The following is a 15,828-nucleotide window of genomic DNA, read 5'->3' as shown; positions in this document are numbered from 1 at the left end:
ATACTTAAACCTCAAGGGCAAATGAAAAGCTGAAACCCTCAGCTGATCTGGGAATTCATTTGACGTCTCAGTGCAAAACTGAGAGGTAGCAGCCCCATAAACAAATCCAAGCCAAGTAAAAATTTTAAACAAACGCATAGGGAGCAAAGCCATTGGATTTTACACTGCTTGGTTACACCGTCTTGCCATCGCCTGTGTGTCCAAGGTCAATTCTCTCTGCAAAGTTCACAGCCAATCTAGACTAAGGACTCAGCCAAACGCTCAACATATCACGGCTTATTCTGCATTAGCTGAGCTGCTGCCTTCCCCCTCTTGCACTGAAGACTATGCTAGCAAAGGCACTACAAGACCTCATGCAGCTGATGACCACAGCCTATCTGAGATGCACTAAGGCAGCTATGGTAAACTAGCTGTGAGTCCATCAGATATTTCATTAATGATCTTTTCTACTTCTATTTCTCAAGTGGAAACTTACCAGTGTGCTCCGAGTAGCAGACAACATGAAGTGATGGGAAAAACATAATAGGGAACTCGAGGAGTGGTCAACCAAGGTTCTGTGTCAGCAAAGCACAGTTTGGGAGTAATATCGTACCAATATTGCTCCTTATGAAGACTGAGTAACAATGTGCCAATGTTTCCTCATAGGAAGGGACCAAATGCCCTGTATGAAAAACGCGCTTACTGCAGTGAACCCAGGGCCAAGGAGGTGGAACTGCTCGTGCCGGTACCATTCTGGAGCAGAGCTGTCATCTCTGGTGCTTCAGTTCCCATATATATATTGCAATTCAGGAACATGGCACAGAGTGTTACCTTTTCCATCTTTCCTACACTTTCATTTTAAAAATGAATGCATTTGAGTACTAAACAATGGGGGGAAAAAAACACTCTAGGAAATCGTTTTTGCTTTTTATGATGGTATTGAAACAACAGAGTGATTTCTAGTTACAGCTAGTTACCATATATTCAAAGCTTCTCTGGAAATTGTCCTGTTTTCCCCAAATGCAGTTTCTCCACATAATCCCCCATAAATACACAATAGATATAACTCCCAGCCACCTATGTTTTCAAACTTTTAAGTAAAATGGACAGAGCGGGGCACAACATCCACATAAAAATACCCCTTATCTTATCACCCTACAGAAATCTGGTGCCTTTTATCAGTAATTTCAATTGTACCTAGATGTTCACAACCCTTTATAAACAGGAGAATCAATGGGGAAAGAGCCACCTCTGTTTTCACACAGTGTTTACTCCAGGGAGCAGCTTTTGATTTGAATGGAGCTGCCCTGGTTTATGGAACTGCCATGCGAAAGCAAGATGAGGCACAACATGTACAGAAGCTTTAATCTAATCTTTCACCCTTGCAGACACACATACAAACCAAAATCTTTTATAACCACAAGCAGTGTCCTTGAAATCAATGGTACTGTGCCCCCGGGACTAAGTTATCCCTGCACGTGTGTGTAAGACAGCATCCTAAGGTTGGAACACAAACAAAAACTAGTTACTAGTGGCAGAAAGAAGTGCAAAACATAAATGGTACCAGGCATGTAGATGAAAGTTGCATGCACCAGCCTGATGCGAAAGAAAAAAACCCCTCTATGTTTTCCCTGTTTGTTAAAATACTTGAAGAATTCTGTTAAAATAGGTGATCGTTGACCATAGATCTGACCCTGAAAATTGAGGATGAATCAGTAGCACTTTCTAACATACTGTTTCTAGGCATTAGATCATTAACAAAGTCATCATGCAAATCATGTATTTACCATAGAAATTATGCCTTCAGAAATAGATCTCCTATTATTAGATAGCTTCAATTGCTTGTCCTGTTTCTGGGATGCTGGGGTGCAAGATGTCATTTAAAAAGCACAGTCTGCAGAGCATCGATGAGGGAGAAAAAGACCAGCGCCCTATCCAGTAATCACATTCAGAGGTCAATAAAAAGACAGTTAGTCAGAGATGAAACATTAGAAACAGTACAGGTTTGTTACTTTAGGAAATTTCTTTTGCAGTAACAGGTGTTATATACATCGGGAGTAAGCTATGTCTAAACGTCAAACGTGATAATCAACATATACCCATATCAGCACGTTTCCTCTATAGCTCATGCAAAACCAGCACGACAATTTACCTGGTGACCTGTGAAGAAACCTCAGCCTTACCAGATTTTGTAATTGCAGGACATACTACAGAAAAAGTTCATGTAGCTGCATCACAAAAGAGTATGTATATATGTATGTGTATATATATACACACACATGCATGTATGCATCAGCCAAGATATATTCTGCAAATACAAAACAATGGTCCATCTGCATCTCACTGTGGTCTGTACAGTATCAAGAACTTCCACCTCTGGAGGCAGCTAATGTATGACAATGCTGCCTGAGGTTAAGCTTTTGTTTTGTTACCTTTATATTTTGGTTGCTAGAGCAAGAAGCAATATGGTGACTTGAACTATCTTAGGTCCATAAAATACTGATGTTGAGATGTTCACAAGGAGGGCCAGGTTAGACATCAGTTCAGCAATGGATTCAAATTATATGAAAGAACACCTCTTTAGGGTCTAGTTTAAAAAAACAAACAGCAAAATCCTACTCCAGTAGATAGAGTCAAGTGATTCTTACAAAACAAAACCAGTATTTAAGAAATGACAAGACTGGTTTGTACAGTACCCCTGACTGATCATCAGTGGCCCGTTACCAGAAAATAGAGATTGGGAATCTGTATACTTGCATGAGATGTGGACTACAGAGGTTTGTTACCACTCATCACTTGATGGCTCTATTACCATCCATATGTGTTCAATCACCATAAGTTCAAAAGGAACAGGACTGGCCACTGCTATCAAACTGGACTTATTTATTTTGGGAGAGATTTATGAAGCTCTGAGCACAACTAACCAGATGGAAACCAAGAAACCATTCCTTCATCCTCATTCAGCCTTAACAAGGGAAAACATTCACTTGTTCCTGAGATGATGCTCCCACTGCAACTTGTACTACATCCTGATTAATTGCGGGCTCTGCTGGGCAGCCCTTTCAGGAAACTGCAAATCCGATCCTGGATGAGCTACAACAAAGTTTTCCATGGGCCTCACAAACGCAGCATTCAATACACTAACAACTGTCTGTAGGTAAAAGATAAATAAAAGTAAATATAAATTAGAAATCAGAATTCTGCTTCGTGGATTCACAGAAAAGAATAAATTCCAAACAGAATTACAAATGTACTAATGTACATGAAATGGTATAAGCATTTTTTACAGTGCAGCAAACGACTTTGAAATAACATTAAACTACACTATAATTTATGAAATCACTTAAATCACAGTGTGAAACTTGGTATGACTTTCTGAGAAAACAAAAAGCAATCTTCTCATATCCATTTTCCCAATGTTTTGTTGTTCCTTTCCTCCTGGAAATAACTCTTTTGGTACTTTAAAAGATCATGAGTTAGGACAGCACCAGGGTATGACCAAGTAACCAGCAGGCAGTACATGACTGCAGTCAGGTCAGTCGTGGCTCTGTATTTGTGTCTTGGGAGCCAGGAATATCCATGTTGGTACACACAGCTTTATAGACACAAGGTCTTCACTGAAAGCTCAAGACCACTAGAAATGCTAAACCATACCATTTGCTCATTTTTCTTTGGTTGTTTTTTGTAAAGCAGAAAATTAGCTCCATCTGAGCAGCTCGGCTATTTAGGGTAGCCTGTCTAGGGTAAACAGAACGTCAAAAATATTTTTGAAAAAAGTGTTTGATCAGTGAAAGATAAAATAAGTGAAAACAAATTCTCATCTGCTATGAATGAAGAGGAAGGGAAAAACAGATATTATCAGAGCATATAATTAAGCTCCAAATGAAAGGATATTGTTTTTCCTCATCATGACTGTTTTGTTAAGATGCACTTCAGGGGCATAAAACTGCAATGGGCATGCCATGAAACGTGAGGCCTCTCTGGAAACAAATCCCCGTTGTGTGATCAAAGGAAGATAAGTGCTGAGGCGTGAGCCTGGTCAAATTTATGAAACAACTTTGCTTCCCACATTAAAACACAGGCTTGCAGCTCTTCTCCATGGGTTTGCAAAAGCCTATGATCAGTGAAAACCTTTATTAATTTTTTTTATAAACCACTATATATTAATGAGATACGCTCAAAAAGTTTTGAACTTTCTGATCAAAATTTTATGTTATTGCTCCTTCCTTCAGAAGATACTGACTTTCTGCACTGTTACTGCACTAACCTATGTTCTGTGCTGTTACACCTCGTGCTGGTGAAAAGCAAATTGGACAAAGCTGTCATAACACGTTTTTATCGATGATTTCTGGATTCCTTCAGTTCAGGTTCTGTAACAATTTGACAAGCCAATATGAAACTGCTGAGGTTCATTTTTCAAATCCAGGTGCCTAAAGTCTGATGATGTGCCCAGTGAACCAGAGGGAGTCCTTCCACTGATTTTAATAGGTCCATGAGCATATTCATTCTTCAATCTATACACAGCACTTGCAAAACCACCAGTTTTGCAGTTGCACAGCTAGTCGCCTATGTGAAATTATTCACTCTTCACTAATACAAATAATATGCTTATAAACTTCAGAGTTGTAAGCTCAAGGGCTGGCGGGGGGGGGGGGGGCACACACAGGGTGGTGGTGCACACTCTCCCTTGTCTTTTCAGTGAGGCCTGCCTTAGGTACTTTGAGATTACATCCCAAAACATCACATCAAATCATTCACCTGCCTATCAAATACAGAGCCACGCATAAGACAAAAGAGATCACAGAAACAAAAGGAGTGTTGGCAGAAAACGTGTTAATCCTTTAGTAAGTCACAGAAGGAATATACTTGGAAAAAAAATAGCCTTCTGTGGAGCTGACCAGAAGATACTGGAAAACACTTTTTCCTCATAAATTACCTTTTCATTAAAATGAAACATTTCAAACTCAATGAAATTTTTGACAGACTAGGGTTTTGTCCATTCCCTGGCTAACTCCAGAGGGACCAACAGAAGCAGAAACGGCCCACGTCACAAGCTTGACCTTTCAACTGGAAAAGGGCATTTCTCAAAAATCCCACTTTACAAGAGAACTTTTGAAAGCATTGACTCCAACTCGACCCCACAATTTGAAAAACCTTGAAAATTTCTGCAAAACGCACCTGTCACCCCTTTGACTTTCTATGACTTTTGTTTCCAATTTCACATTTCCAAAATAAACAATTTGCAGCAGTATGGGAGCCCCAGCCAGTCTGTAGGGGAAGAACATAAATTTGAGTCTAACGAATGGTGGCCATTAAGGATGCTCTAAACCAACACATAAAAGCAAGCTGCTTATTCCAAATAGCCAAACATACACTCAGAAGCACTCCAATGGGTGAGTAATTCTGTTTCTAATGATGGATGAAGGGTAACCTCACGTCACATAAATATATGGAAGACAGACTTCCTCCTGGAACCTTCTCAGGAATAGAAATATTTATTACAGCATTTTCTGTTGCTATAATATTTATTACAGCAGTATTTATTACAGCATTTTCTATCCAAGGGGGCTCATAGACCTGTGCTTACAACCTGATTTACATACCATGCACACAGCTTGTGCTGGAACACAGCAGCTACATGACATGCCGCAACATCATCTTTCTTCTTGTATTGTTTGTTTTCAGTAAAGCTGCTCTATCCATTGCAACACACAGGCTGTCAGTATATTTACACAGCCATACAGGATTTCCTTCGTGGCTGCATCTCGCAGGGAAGCCACCACCCATTCTGCTTTGGTCTTTTTAGCTGGTTTATTATAGCTGGAAGAAAGTCTGCTTTTTCAAACACCCTCACTGTTACTCAAATGTCTTCTCCACGGTTTTCACTTGGTTCCCATTACAGCATAAACTGGGCTTGATAACTACCGTTGCCTTTGCAGAGTGCCAATCAGATGGATAAGCATCAGCTCAGGACCTGAAACTGCCTTTGTATGTCAGACGTGTGTTCCTGTCAACCCTTCTCCCTCAGTACTTTCAGGTTCTTCCTAAAAGAACAGAGCGCTTTTCTCCCATATAAAGTACCAGAGGAATGGATTAGCAGATTTTAAAGGCTAGGGAGGTCTAATCTTCTACAGAATACCCACTTCAGAGATTCCTCCAGCACATCTTGAGGAAACAGATGCAGTTCAGCTTCTAAACAAGTAGCTACGGAGAGGCTCAATAAAAACGTGCTATTTGCTCAGAAACCTGATGGAAAAGACATTTGCTGTGCTGAGAAAACAGCAAGGCATTGAAGTCAAGCATGAAATGTATGAATATGTAATAAATATATTTTTAATATTAAACAATATTTGAAAATAATAGCTAACAGAACACTTTAATTGCATTTTGCTTTTCAGTATTGGATTGCTGGAAAGGAAAACTGGTTTCCTATTGCTGTCCCAAAGCTATGGCCATGAAAATAAAGTTTATTGCAAAATATTCTATTCCTATTTCTCTTATGGTTTCAGGTTGTGTCATTAAAGTTACCCACATGCAATACCTAAATACCCTCTTTACACTAAGGTACTTTTAAGTGCCTTCCTTTAGAAATACCTCCTCCCCCAACACAGGGCATTACTGCATGGATAGGGCCAGATTTTGCTGTTCTCCTATGACAGCTGCAAGATTTAACCCTGGAGACTCTTTGAAGGGGAGGCAATGAGTAGTCTCTCTGCTCTGTGCTGCCACAACCTCACGTGTTTATTCTTTAAGAAAAATCGATCTGAAAACAGTCATGACTGGAAAGATGAAACGCCTCTCTTCTGCTCCTTCAGTTTCTCCCAACACTGCCTTCACCAAGTCCCCAGCACACTCCATGGCTCCATTTTTCTTACTCTTAAGTTGTAATCTGTAGTTTTAGGCTAACAACACTCATAGTCCTACGACCAAGTCCAGGCCAACCACTAAAAAGACCATTTGTAGTAATACTAGCACACACCACTATGGCTGTTTCTGCATGCTATCTCATAATGTCTGCCGTAGAAAGTTAAATCCCCACGGTTTGCTTTGCCAGGTCTAGCCTTCGATATTACTGTTCCCTCTTGTGATGCTGCATGTTCTCGCTGGCAGAGGTTGGTGTCAGAAAGAGGCGAGGAGTCCCACAGGCAGGTTTCCAGCCACAGCACTGCAAGACACTCATAACCATCCTAGGCAGGTGTTTCCATGTTGGTGAACGGCTGGTTTTTGTTGAGCCAATTTTGCTAAGGTTACAGAGAGGATTTACCTCAAGATGAGTCAGAAAACTGCAGAAAAGTTGGTTGGAAGGGACTTCTAGAGGTCATACAATCCATCCTCATCCTCCTTGACACAGAACTATTGCCAGCAACAGATGAGGTCAGCAGGGACCTTATCTAGCCAAGTCCTGAAACCCAGGATGGCAGAGCACACTGTCTCTGCACACCTCATTCCTGTGCAGCATGAACTGCCTACACAAGAAGGTTTTTCCAAATCTCTGCTCTGAACCTGCCAAGCCACAGTCCATGACTCTTGCTCCTCTTGCCATCTGCCACAAGGAGGAAGAGTTTGGCTCCTTCGTCCCACAATCCCTTCAGGAAATTGGGATGGGTTTACATGCAAATTGATGCCAATGAAGGTGGATGAGCCTTAAAGACATTCATCTGTTAACTGAAAACAAACCTTTTTCTTTCTAGAATAAATGCATTCTAACTCTTCTTCACTCCATACAGCATGTTACCCGCATGTTACCCTGGTCTTCAGCCCAAGTCTTCAAGGACTTTCACTATAACGGAAGTAGTAAAAAAACCAGAATACAGGAATCACCACCATATCCCACCCCCACCCTCCCAAACTTTTGCAAAAGCTTCCAGATAGAGTTAGAAGGCTTTAAGGTTTTTTATCATTGCCCAATTTCAAGCAGTCCTACCCTACGCTCTTCTCCAACTTCACAGTGGAGGGTTTCAGCTTGCCCAGCAGCACTGTTTCCACATGCAGCAGCACCTCGACAACAGCAAATAACGAGGCAAACCCAATCATATCTGATCAGAACAGCAGTGAAGTTTCTAACTTACACATGCAGATTTGCTTGGTTCAAGCTTTTTGGATATATGGCCATATATTAGGTCATTACCAAGACTGAGTGTTAACATCCCGGGCTGTCTGTTTGTTATTTATCAAAGTGCAGTATTCCCAATTTGAGGGCACATGAGTAAGTCTTCAGAAGAGAAGGAGGATCCCCAAAAAAGAAAAATCAGAGCAGACCTGGTTAGCTTTTGCCATCACAGGCTGGTTTTCCTATTAGTCATTTGGTATGTGGGTTTGGCGTCTTTAAAGCTGGGTGCAATCTTTTAACTGGGTAATTCTAGTAATTCAAATGCATCCCAGGTGAAATCTGTATCAAAGTAGCTTGTACAGTTCCTGAGCTCATAAGAGTGACCTCAGCAAGCAATTCTCTTGATGATAATGTAATCTTAGCTAACTTCCTATGCACATATACGCTCTAACCAGCACACATTTGAAAGCATGTTATATATAGTGATGGACAAAACTATGTCTTACAATATATAGCTCTCTGCATAGCTTTTGGCTCTAACATGTTACAAATTCATGAAAAGTGTGTAAGAACAGCCAAACCAAGTTGGTCCATCTAGCAGAGAGCCCTGTATCCAACCATGTCTACAAGCAAGAGGCCTATGGAAGAACAAGGCAAGCACAGAGTGTTATTTTGCTGATATATTTCTGCAGCTTCCAGCATTCTTATTTGCCATTTCTCTACCATGTAAACTCTCAGCATTTACAACATCCCCAACAGTAAAATTCACAGAGTAATCACATGCTTCATGAAAACATACCTCCTCGTTTGTTCTTTTCATTGCTTTGAATAGTTTAGTATGATTAGCAAACTTTATCACCTTGCACTATTCATTTCCAGCAGATTATTTCCCTGATCATTTATGAATATGCTGCATACCACTGGCCCCAGCACAAGCACTTGTGGACATTCTTCCACCAGGAAAACAAACTGTTTACTCCTTCTCTCTGTTGACTAGCTTTTAATTAGGTAGTAATGCTTAGGCACCATTCCTCTCAGATCTGGGCAACTTACTTCCTTTGTGAACCTTTGCTGAGAAATCTTAATAAAAGTTTTTTGCAAGCCCAGGTAGATGATCTTAACTGGATCACCCTATCCACATGTCCAGTGACATCTTCAAAGAGCTGCAGCAGATCTGAGAGACAGCACTTACTGCTGCCTTCCCATAAACATCCTGTTTATTTCAATCCAATGTATCATTGTGTCATTAATTGCATTCTTTCCAATAATAAGTCCACCAAATTTAGTCAGACATGATTATTTAGACAAAGGCATTGCCATAACCTTGCTAACAATGAAGTCAATTGTTTACTGCAGATAGTAATAAACGAGTCACCTTTTTTGCTCTTTCTACAAAACCCCCCTGCTTTCTACACAGACTTAGCATAAACAGGAATAATGTGGAAAAATGCTGATAGGATTCTTTAGCACAAAACACATGGGGCTGGAAAAATTACCATATTCTTCAAGACCAGCACTTCTCTAAAATCAGAATCCATGGCATGTTTTTGTAGTTTTACATGCAAAAATAATAATAAAAAATCTGTTTTCTTTAGAGATACCCATTGCGTTATGTTTCTTAATAACTGAAGCTTACACAGCCCGTTAGCTAAAGAAAACCCATTCTGTGCAGACTTGATGGATTTGATGAATTCCTGTTTATTTCAAGCAGGAGTTCAGAGTGTCACTGGATAAAGAAGATTTGAGAGCATTTGTTCAACATTTTGCTATACAAACGTAGAAACTGTATTTGAATATCCTAAGTGGTTTTGACAGTTGTGGCTTTTAAATTGCCAAGACAACATAAATAACAGCCATAAAAATAAATAGTCTAATGCTCCAATCGCAAATACAGCTCTTACTGCTGTGATTACTATACACTGACTGACAAGTTTTTAGGACTTGTCCCTTGCTTTTTATTGATTATTCCCCAACTGCAGGACAAAATCCCTCGCTGGCTTCCCTAGTCTGCACAGACACGTCTCCAGCTCTCAACAGATTTTGCTCACCACAAAGATCGAGAGAAAGGTCAAAAATCCAGACTAATCGCAGTCAAAGCTCGGACTCTGCAACCTGAGACCTAGCCCTGCTCCCAGCCAATCCCCCGAAACATTCCTGTGGACTTCAGTCGTGTCTGGAGAAGTCCATAACTTCTCAGACTTGACTCTGGTTCAGTTTTGTCTCCAAGTATGGTTACAGCATGCTGTAGACTTATATAAAATGTGTGTATATCTCCTGATTATTACTTCTTCCTTTTTTTTTTTTTTTTTTTTTTTTCCCCCCTAAGGCAAGGGAGTCTCTTCCCCTCTCTTTCCTGACCTGAAAGGAAAGCATTTCACAGAAAGCATCTCCATCGAACAGCAAAACCTCTGGCACGCAATTAAATAACTTGCATCAGCACTTCCATCTCTAAAAATGTGCTAAAAATGCTGATAAAAAGGAAACAGAAGTGATGTGTAGAGTTCACCTTTAGCTTGATTTATCCCAAAATTGAATAACTACATCCTGGCAAAACAATAGGCATTTTCCTAGGATCACCAGTGACACCAGTGACAAGGGATAGAACATAAACATTCATCTCTGGTCTATTTGATGAGGTTTATTATCCCAGAAGAAAGTGAAATCAGACACCCCTCCCCAAGTTACTAACAAGAAGAATCTGACAAAGGAGAGCAGTATTTCAGGAAAGTTAGCAAAACTACAAGTTCAGAAACAGAAAAAGATAATTTGAAGAAGATAATTTGCCGTGTTCTGAGGGTTTTTTTTAACCTTCTATGTGACATTTTTTCTGGACAAAACTGCTTTTCTGCAGACAGGTTTACTCCTACCATGTCATAAACAGTATTTTGCTGTCTTTGAAAAATTACATGGTCCACATTGGTACTTGATTTGGGCACACATATTTACTTTCCCCGCTCCTCTCTGTTACCCTATTTTTTTTCTCCAGTTTTGTCTATTGTGATTGGGAAGGTGAAGGTGTCTTGCCCTGTACATGCACAGAGCCCCCCACCACAGGAGTTCAGATTCTGCGTACATCTCAAGACCTTTCTGCACTAAAGATGATATCACTGTCGTCATCCTTCCAGTCTGGATATAAAACATCTGTATTTGTATTTTGATTTTTCAATGCCATCTTACATAAAATGAATGGCATACTAGCATACAAGAAAGAAGAGAGAGGAAAAAAAAAAGTTCACCTACTCACCTAGACAGCAATAATTTACCCTGAAGTCTCAAATCGGCAGCACAGTCATCAGATTGACAGTTCCTTTCAAAAACAGTCTGTGAAAAACAGAGAAAAGAACTGTTACACCATGAAAAGAGTAAGATCAAAATTCAAAGAAGGAACATGCTTGGATGAAATAAAAAAACACCAAAATCTGTGATATAGGAATATATGGTGTGAGTGTTATGGAAATTCAAGGGCAGGCAAATCTCATCATTATCAGAGCCGTTTTTATTCTCTTCTAAGTGAATAAGCAGCTTCACCAAAACCAGACTCTCTCAGAGGTTTTCCTCAATCCATTCCCACTTCTCATCTGACAAGAATTACTGCTCACACAATATTTCTGGCACTCTTGTTTCTCTTACGAATGCATGTGCATGAAAATGAAACCGAAAATAAACTATTTGTTAAACTATTTCAGACCTAAGAATTGCAAGCAAGGAAATAATGAATCACATATTCACTAGCCTATATTAAAGATAAGGAATTAAACCTTTTTTTTTTTTAGATTTTATGTATGGTAGGAAACATTTCTGCCATCCTGCAAGCAACAGAAAATTATAAAGACTGTTATGTACCAGTGATACCTGGTTTGATAGCCTCAAACAATGGAACCACTGTCAATCTTGTGAACTCTGGTAAAGACTATCATTTAGGAAATTTAACATATTGATAAAGCTAGGAACTGTGAAAGGACAACACACCACTAGACACGGGCATGCTATTTAAGCAGCAAAAAGAAGGGGAATACATGAGAAGTCTATGAGCCTACGCAAATCTCTACAGTAGTTTGTCATGGCTAAACAAGGCAGCCACCAGTGAGTGAAAGAGGAGGACAGGAACATGTTCCTGGCATCCAAGAAACCCAGATGCTGTCAAGATCATGGTTACTTTCCCCTGCTGTTGAGAATAGAGACCAATACCTTTCTGAACTAGACTTTTCAGGCTGGAGGATTCATTCTTTCAGAGTTGTAATGCTCTTTCAGCTTACCAAATATTCAAAGGACAAATACCCAAAATGAGGGTTGCCAACAGTGTTCAGCTAGGAAACCTGTCAATCCACTGATTTCTTCATTTAGTATGAATGTTCCTTTCTACAGGCTTGGCTTCATGACTTTTATTACCAAAGTAAATACATTTCAATCATAAATGCAAAGACAGAGCAAATCTGTGCAGGACACACATAATGGTCAGATAGGGTTGGAGAGACTCAGGGTGGGGGAGAAGATACAGACTTAATAAATTTTTTAAGAGCTCTGCCCAACTGTATCAGGACTGGAGAAAGACTTTGAATCTTAAGCCCAGAGGGCATAGAGATTTCTAGTCCTTGTCTCTCCAGGAAGATTCTTCGCTAAGGAGGCAGCTTGCTTTCCTATTTCAATATTGTCAGAGCTCTCCAAAAAGGAGGGACCTCTATGAAGTTAATTGGCGTTGGACTAGCAGATATCAAACTATGCAGTAGGCTGCACTGAGTTGCAAAAAAAAGAAAGATGGGAGGTGGCCAGTTCATTTGGGGCTATTTACTTCGCCCTTCCACTTTCCTTTCCCACCTTTTGCTTTCTCAGAATCTCAGAAGTGGAAATTGTTGAGGATTTAAACACAAGGGCTGAACTTACCCTTCCTCCTTAATAAAGACTACCACACCAAAGGACAAGAATAGCCCTGAGACAGGAACGAGCACAAGGTATCCCTCTCAAAACATGGCACGTTTCAGAGGTATAGTCTCAAAAGTCCTCAGAATTAATCCTTAACCACCTAGTAGCTATATATAGGAAAGACCGTTTGACCTTCAGAGAAAGAAAAATAAACTGTAAAAATATTCTTGCCTGAGAGTTTCCCTATTTGCATTGCAGAAGTCTTGGCAAAGAGAAGAGTGATCAAAGGTATGACCTGCATGTTTCAAAGAATAAAGTACTGTAAGTACATTTAAGTAACTACCTAATAATCCTGGAATTTTATGACTAAATCTATAGTTGTGGTTCTTCAGAAAGAATGAACAAATACCTCATTTTCTAAAACTACTGAGCATGTATCTCTTCCAACACATCATGCACTAGACAGCAAGCTACTTTGAAATACATTGGAAGCATTTTGTTACGTCATAGAAAAGCAAGTTCCTACACAGCACTGGGATGGGAGAAAGAAATTAGGATGATGAGTCGCCAGATGCATAACTGTGTAGGAGTGAACCCTTTGCTTCTGTGGAGGATGTTGAACCTGTTCAGGTTTGGGGGAAGAAAGGATTTCCAGTCCAGCCAGCTGCTAGGACCTATCGATGCTGCCACAGGTGGTTCAGCGGCCCACTTCCATCGCAGGCTAATGACATCTATGGATTATTTTGCTATTTTCCGCTATTTCCCTGGTCTGGCTAGATGTTGCCATGACTCTACCTCCCCTTTTCGTGTGCCTGCTAGAGCCTCAACCCTGTAGCTTCTCACAGTCAATCTACCTGGTCCATTTTCTTCTCTGCTATCTTGAGCCTTCCCTTCCCCAACCTATTGCTTCTTCTGCCTTTCCAGTTGACCAATTCCTGCCTGTTGAAAACCCTTCTAAAGAATTAAGGGGTAAACACACTTTAAGTTGTCATAACATTTGTGAACACTGCTTATATATTCTGTTACTGTGCCCCTACTTGGTCTACTTGGGCTGTGATTTCTTTGGGCCAAAAACTGTACTTACCTCAACACTGCATGTTGTTAGAGCAGGAGTCCATTCCTGGGATATGCACAGACCCTACTACAATATAATCACTAATTTTAACTCTAAGCAATCTTTGAAGTCGTTTCAGCTTTACAATACCAGGTTTAGGGATTTACAGAGCTCTTTAAATATTAAAAGCATTGAACAACGTAACCAATGGGCTGTATGTATTATCCAGAACTGGAAAAAGGGAAGCAGGACAAAACAAATTCATTGCACTGTGGAAACACTTAATGATTTTTGCAGTTACTGTTACCCAAAGTGAAGAGGAACAATTCTGCACACTGGTTTTACTGAAGTCCAAGTGATTCTTACTGGATCGCACTTATATTGTACCAAGTACCTCACAGCTTTGAACATGTGTATCAGAGATGGTCAGGAAGCTTCTTTACATAAGAAATACGTACAAGAAAAATTTCAAGGGGCAAGGGCGGGAGAGCGCGGGGAAGGGGCAAAAAACTGTCCTGAATGAGAAACACAGCTGCATCTCTTATCTCAAGTCCACCACACTTTTGTCTGGCATTTCCAGGAGAAAAATAGGTGTTTGTGTGCTCAGTAGCAGGGACAGGATAACCTCAGTGTTTCTAGGACACATCTTTACTGTACAAACACAAAGCTAATGTAAAGTGCATGCACAGCAAGTCTGTCAGACTTCCTGCAATCACCAGATATACAGCAAAGCATAGAGCAAATCCAGTGTTTCCAGGGTTCACAATTCCTCTCTGTGCTCTCCCCTGCCACACAGAACCCAGCAGCTATGGGGAATTGCTCCATAGCAGTTCCCACCAGGTCACCAAGCTTCCCAGACAAACGGTTTTCTCAAATTCTGCATGGCAACTTTTCTGGGCAGAAAAAATGATGCTTCTTGGGAAGTCAAGGAATGTGGCAGATATATCCTGAAAGGTTTGCAGAGATGGATGTTGCCCATGTCCTGCAGAGGGTAAGTCAAAAAGCCTACTTTAAGATATACTAATTATAAAGAGTGAATATACACATCTGTACATAAGGAAAGACCTAGAGCCAGCTGATAAGGAAGGGCATATGTCTAGACAGGCACTCCGATCAGGGCCTCAGAGCAAGTACCTTTGTTTCCAGTCTGCCTCTTGAAGAGAGGTAGTGGACTAAATTCCACACTTGGTGGTAAAGGCCAGGGGTAAATGTACAGTCCTCTGCCTCAGGAAGTAGGAGGAGGATGAATCCCTAGTTCCTGCATCCTAAGGCATCCTAAGCACAAAGCTGCTGGCTGTTGGGTGTGAAGATATTCTCCTTTTCCTTCCCGCTGATGGTGGATGCTAAGGAATGCTGCTAGGAGGTAAAACAAGCAAGAAGAAGCCTGACTTCAGCCTAATGGTCAGACCTCTCTGCTCAGAGGAAAGTGATCTGGGATTTCAAACCTATCTCACTAAATTGCTTCACCTCCTTTCAGTGGCTATCTAAAATTAAACACATCTATGTTTCTGGGAGTAGGGAAGAGAACAGGAAACAGAGAAAACCAAAAAAACCTGTCTTTATGGCACTTCTGCCCACAGAAAATACAGGAAATCATCCAATGAACAAAGAAAAAATTTAGTATTTCAAGACATTCAACTTCCCAAAATTCAGGGAAGTATATGGAAATTCCAGGTTGTAGCCAAAATGCGCAATCAAGACTTTGAGAGGTTGCCAGTACTGTATTCCAGTAAGAGTTGTGCCCATCCTTTCATACAAAAGGGAAAGTGACAGCTGAAGGACAATGCTTGAAGAAAAGGGGGAGAAATGAGATTCTCAAAAGAACCGTTGAAAACAAGTTGGGTTTTGGTCTGGATAAGAGAATAGCGGTTCACTCTGGATCAGG

At 40.5% G+C, this 15,828-nt stretch overlaps 1 protein-coding gene across 1 annotated transcript in view; it reads right to left on the bottom strand.

Annotated features, from left to right (window-relative positions):
- ITGA9 (integrin subunit alpha 9) overlaps positions 1–15,828 on the bottom strand; it is a 235,452-nt gene that overhangs the window by 90,299 nt on the left and 129,325 nt on the right. Inside the window, exon 17 of the mRNA XM_052796650.1 lies at positions 11,274–11,350. Coding sequence (XP_052652610.1) covers positions 11,274–11,350 — 77 coding nt within the window. The remainder of the gene's footprint in view (positions 1–11,273; positions 11,351–15,828) is intronic.

Source organism: Harpia harpyja, chromosome 1 (genome assembly GCF_026419915.1).
Source record: "Harpia harpyja isolate bHarHar1 chromosome 1, bHarHar1 primary haplotype, whole genome shotgun sequence".
Classification (NCBI taxonomy): Eukaryota; Metazoa; Chordata; class Aves; order Accipitriformes; family Accipitridae; genus Harpia; species Harpia harpyja.
The sequence above is the reverse complement of the archived record's forward strand: the minus strand, read 5'-3'. Positions and strand labels throughout refer to the sequence as shown.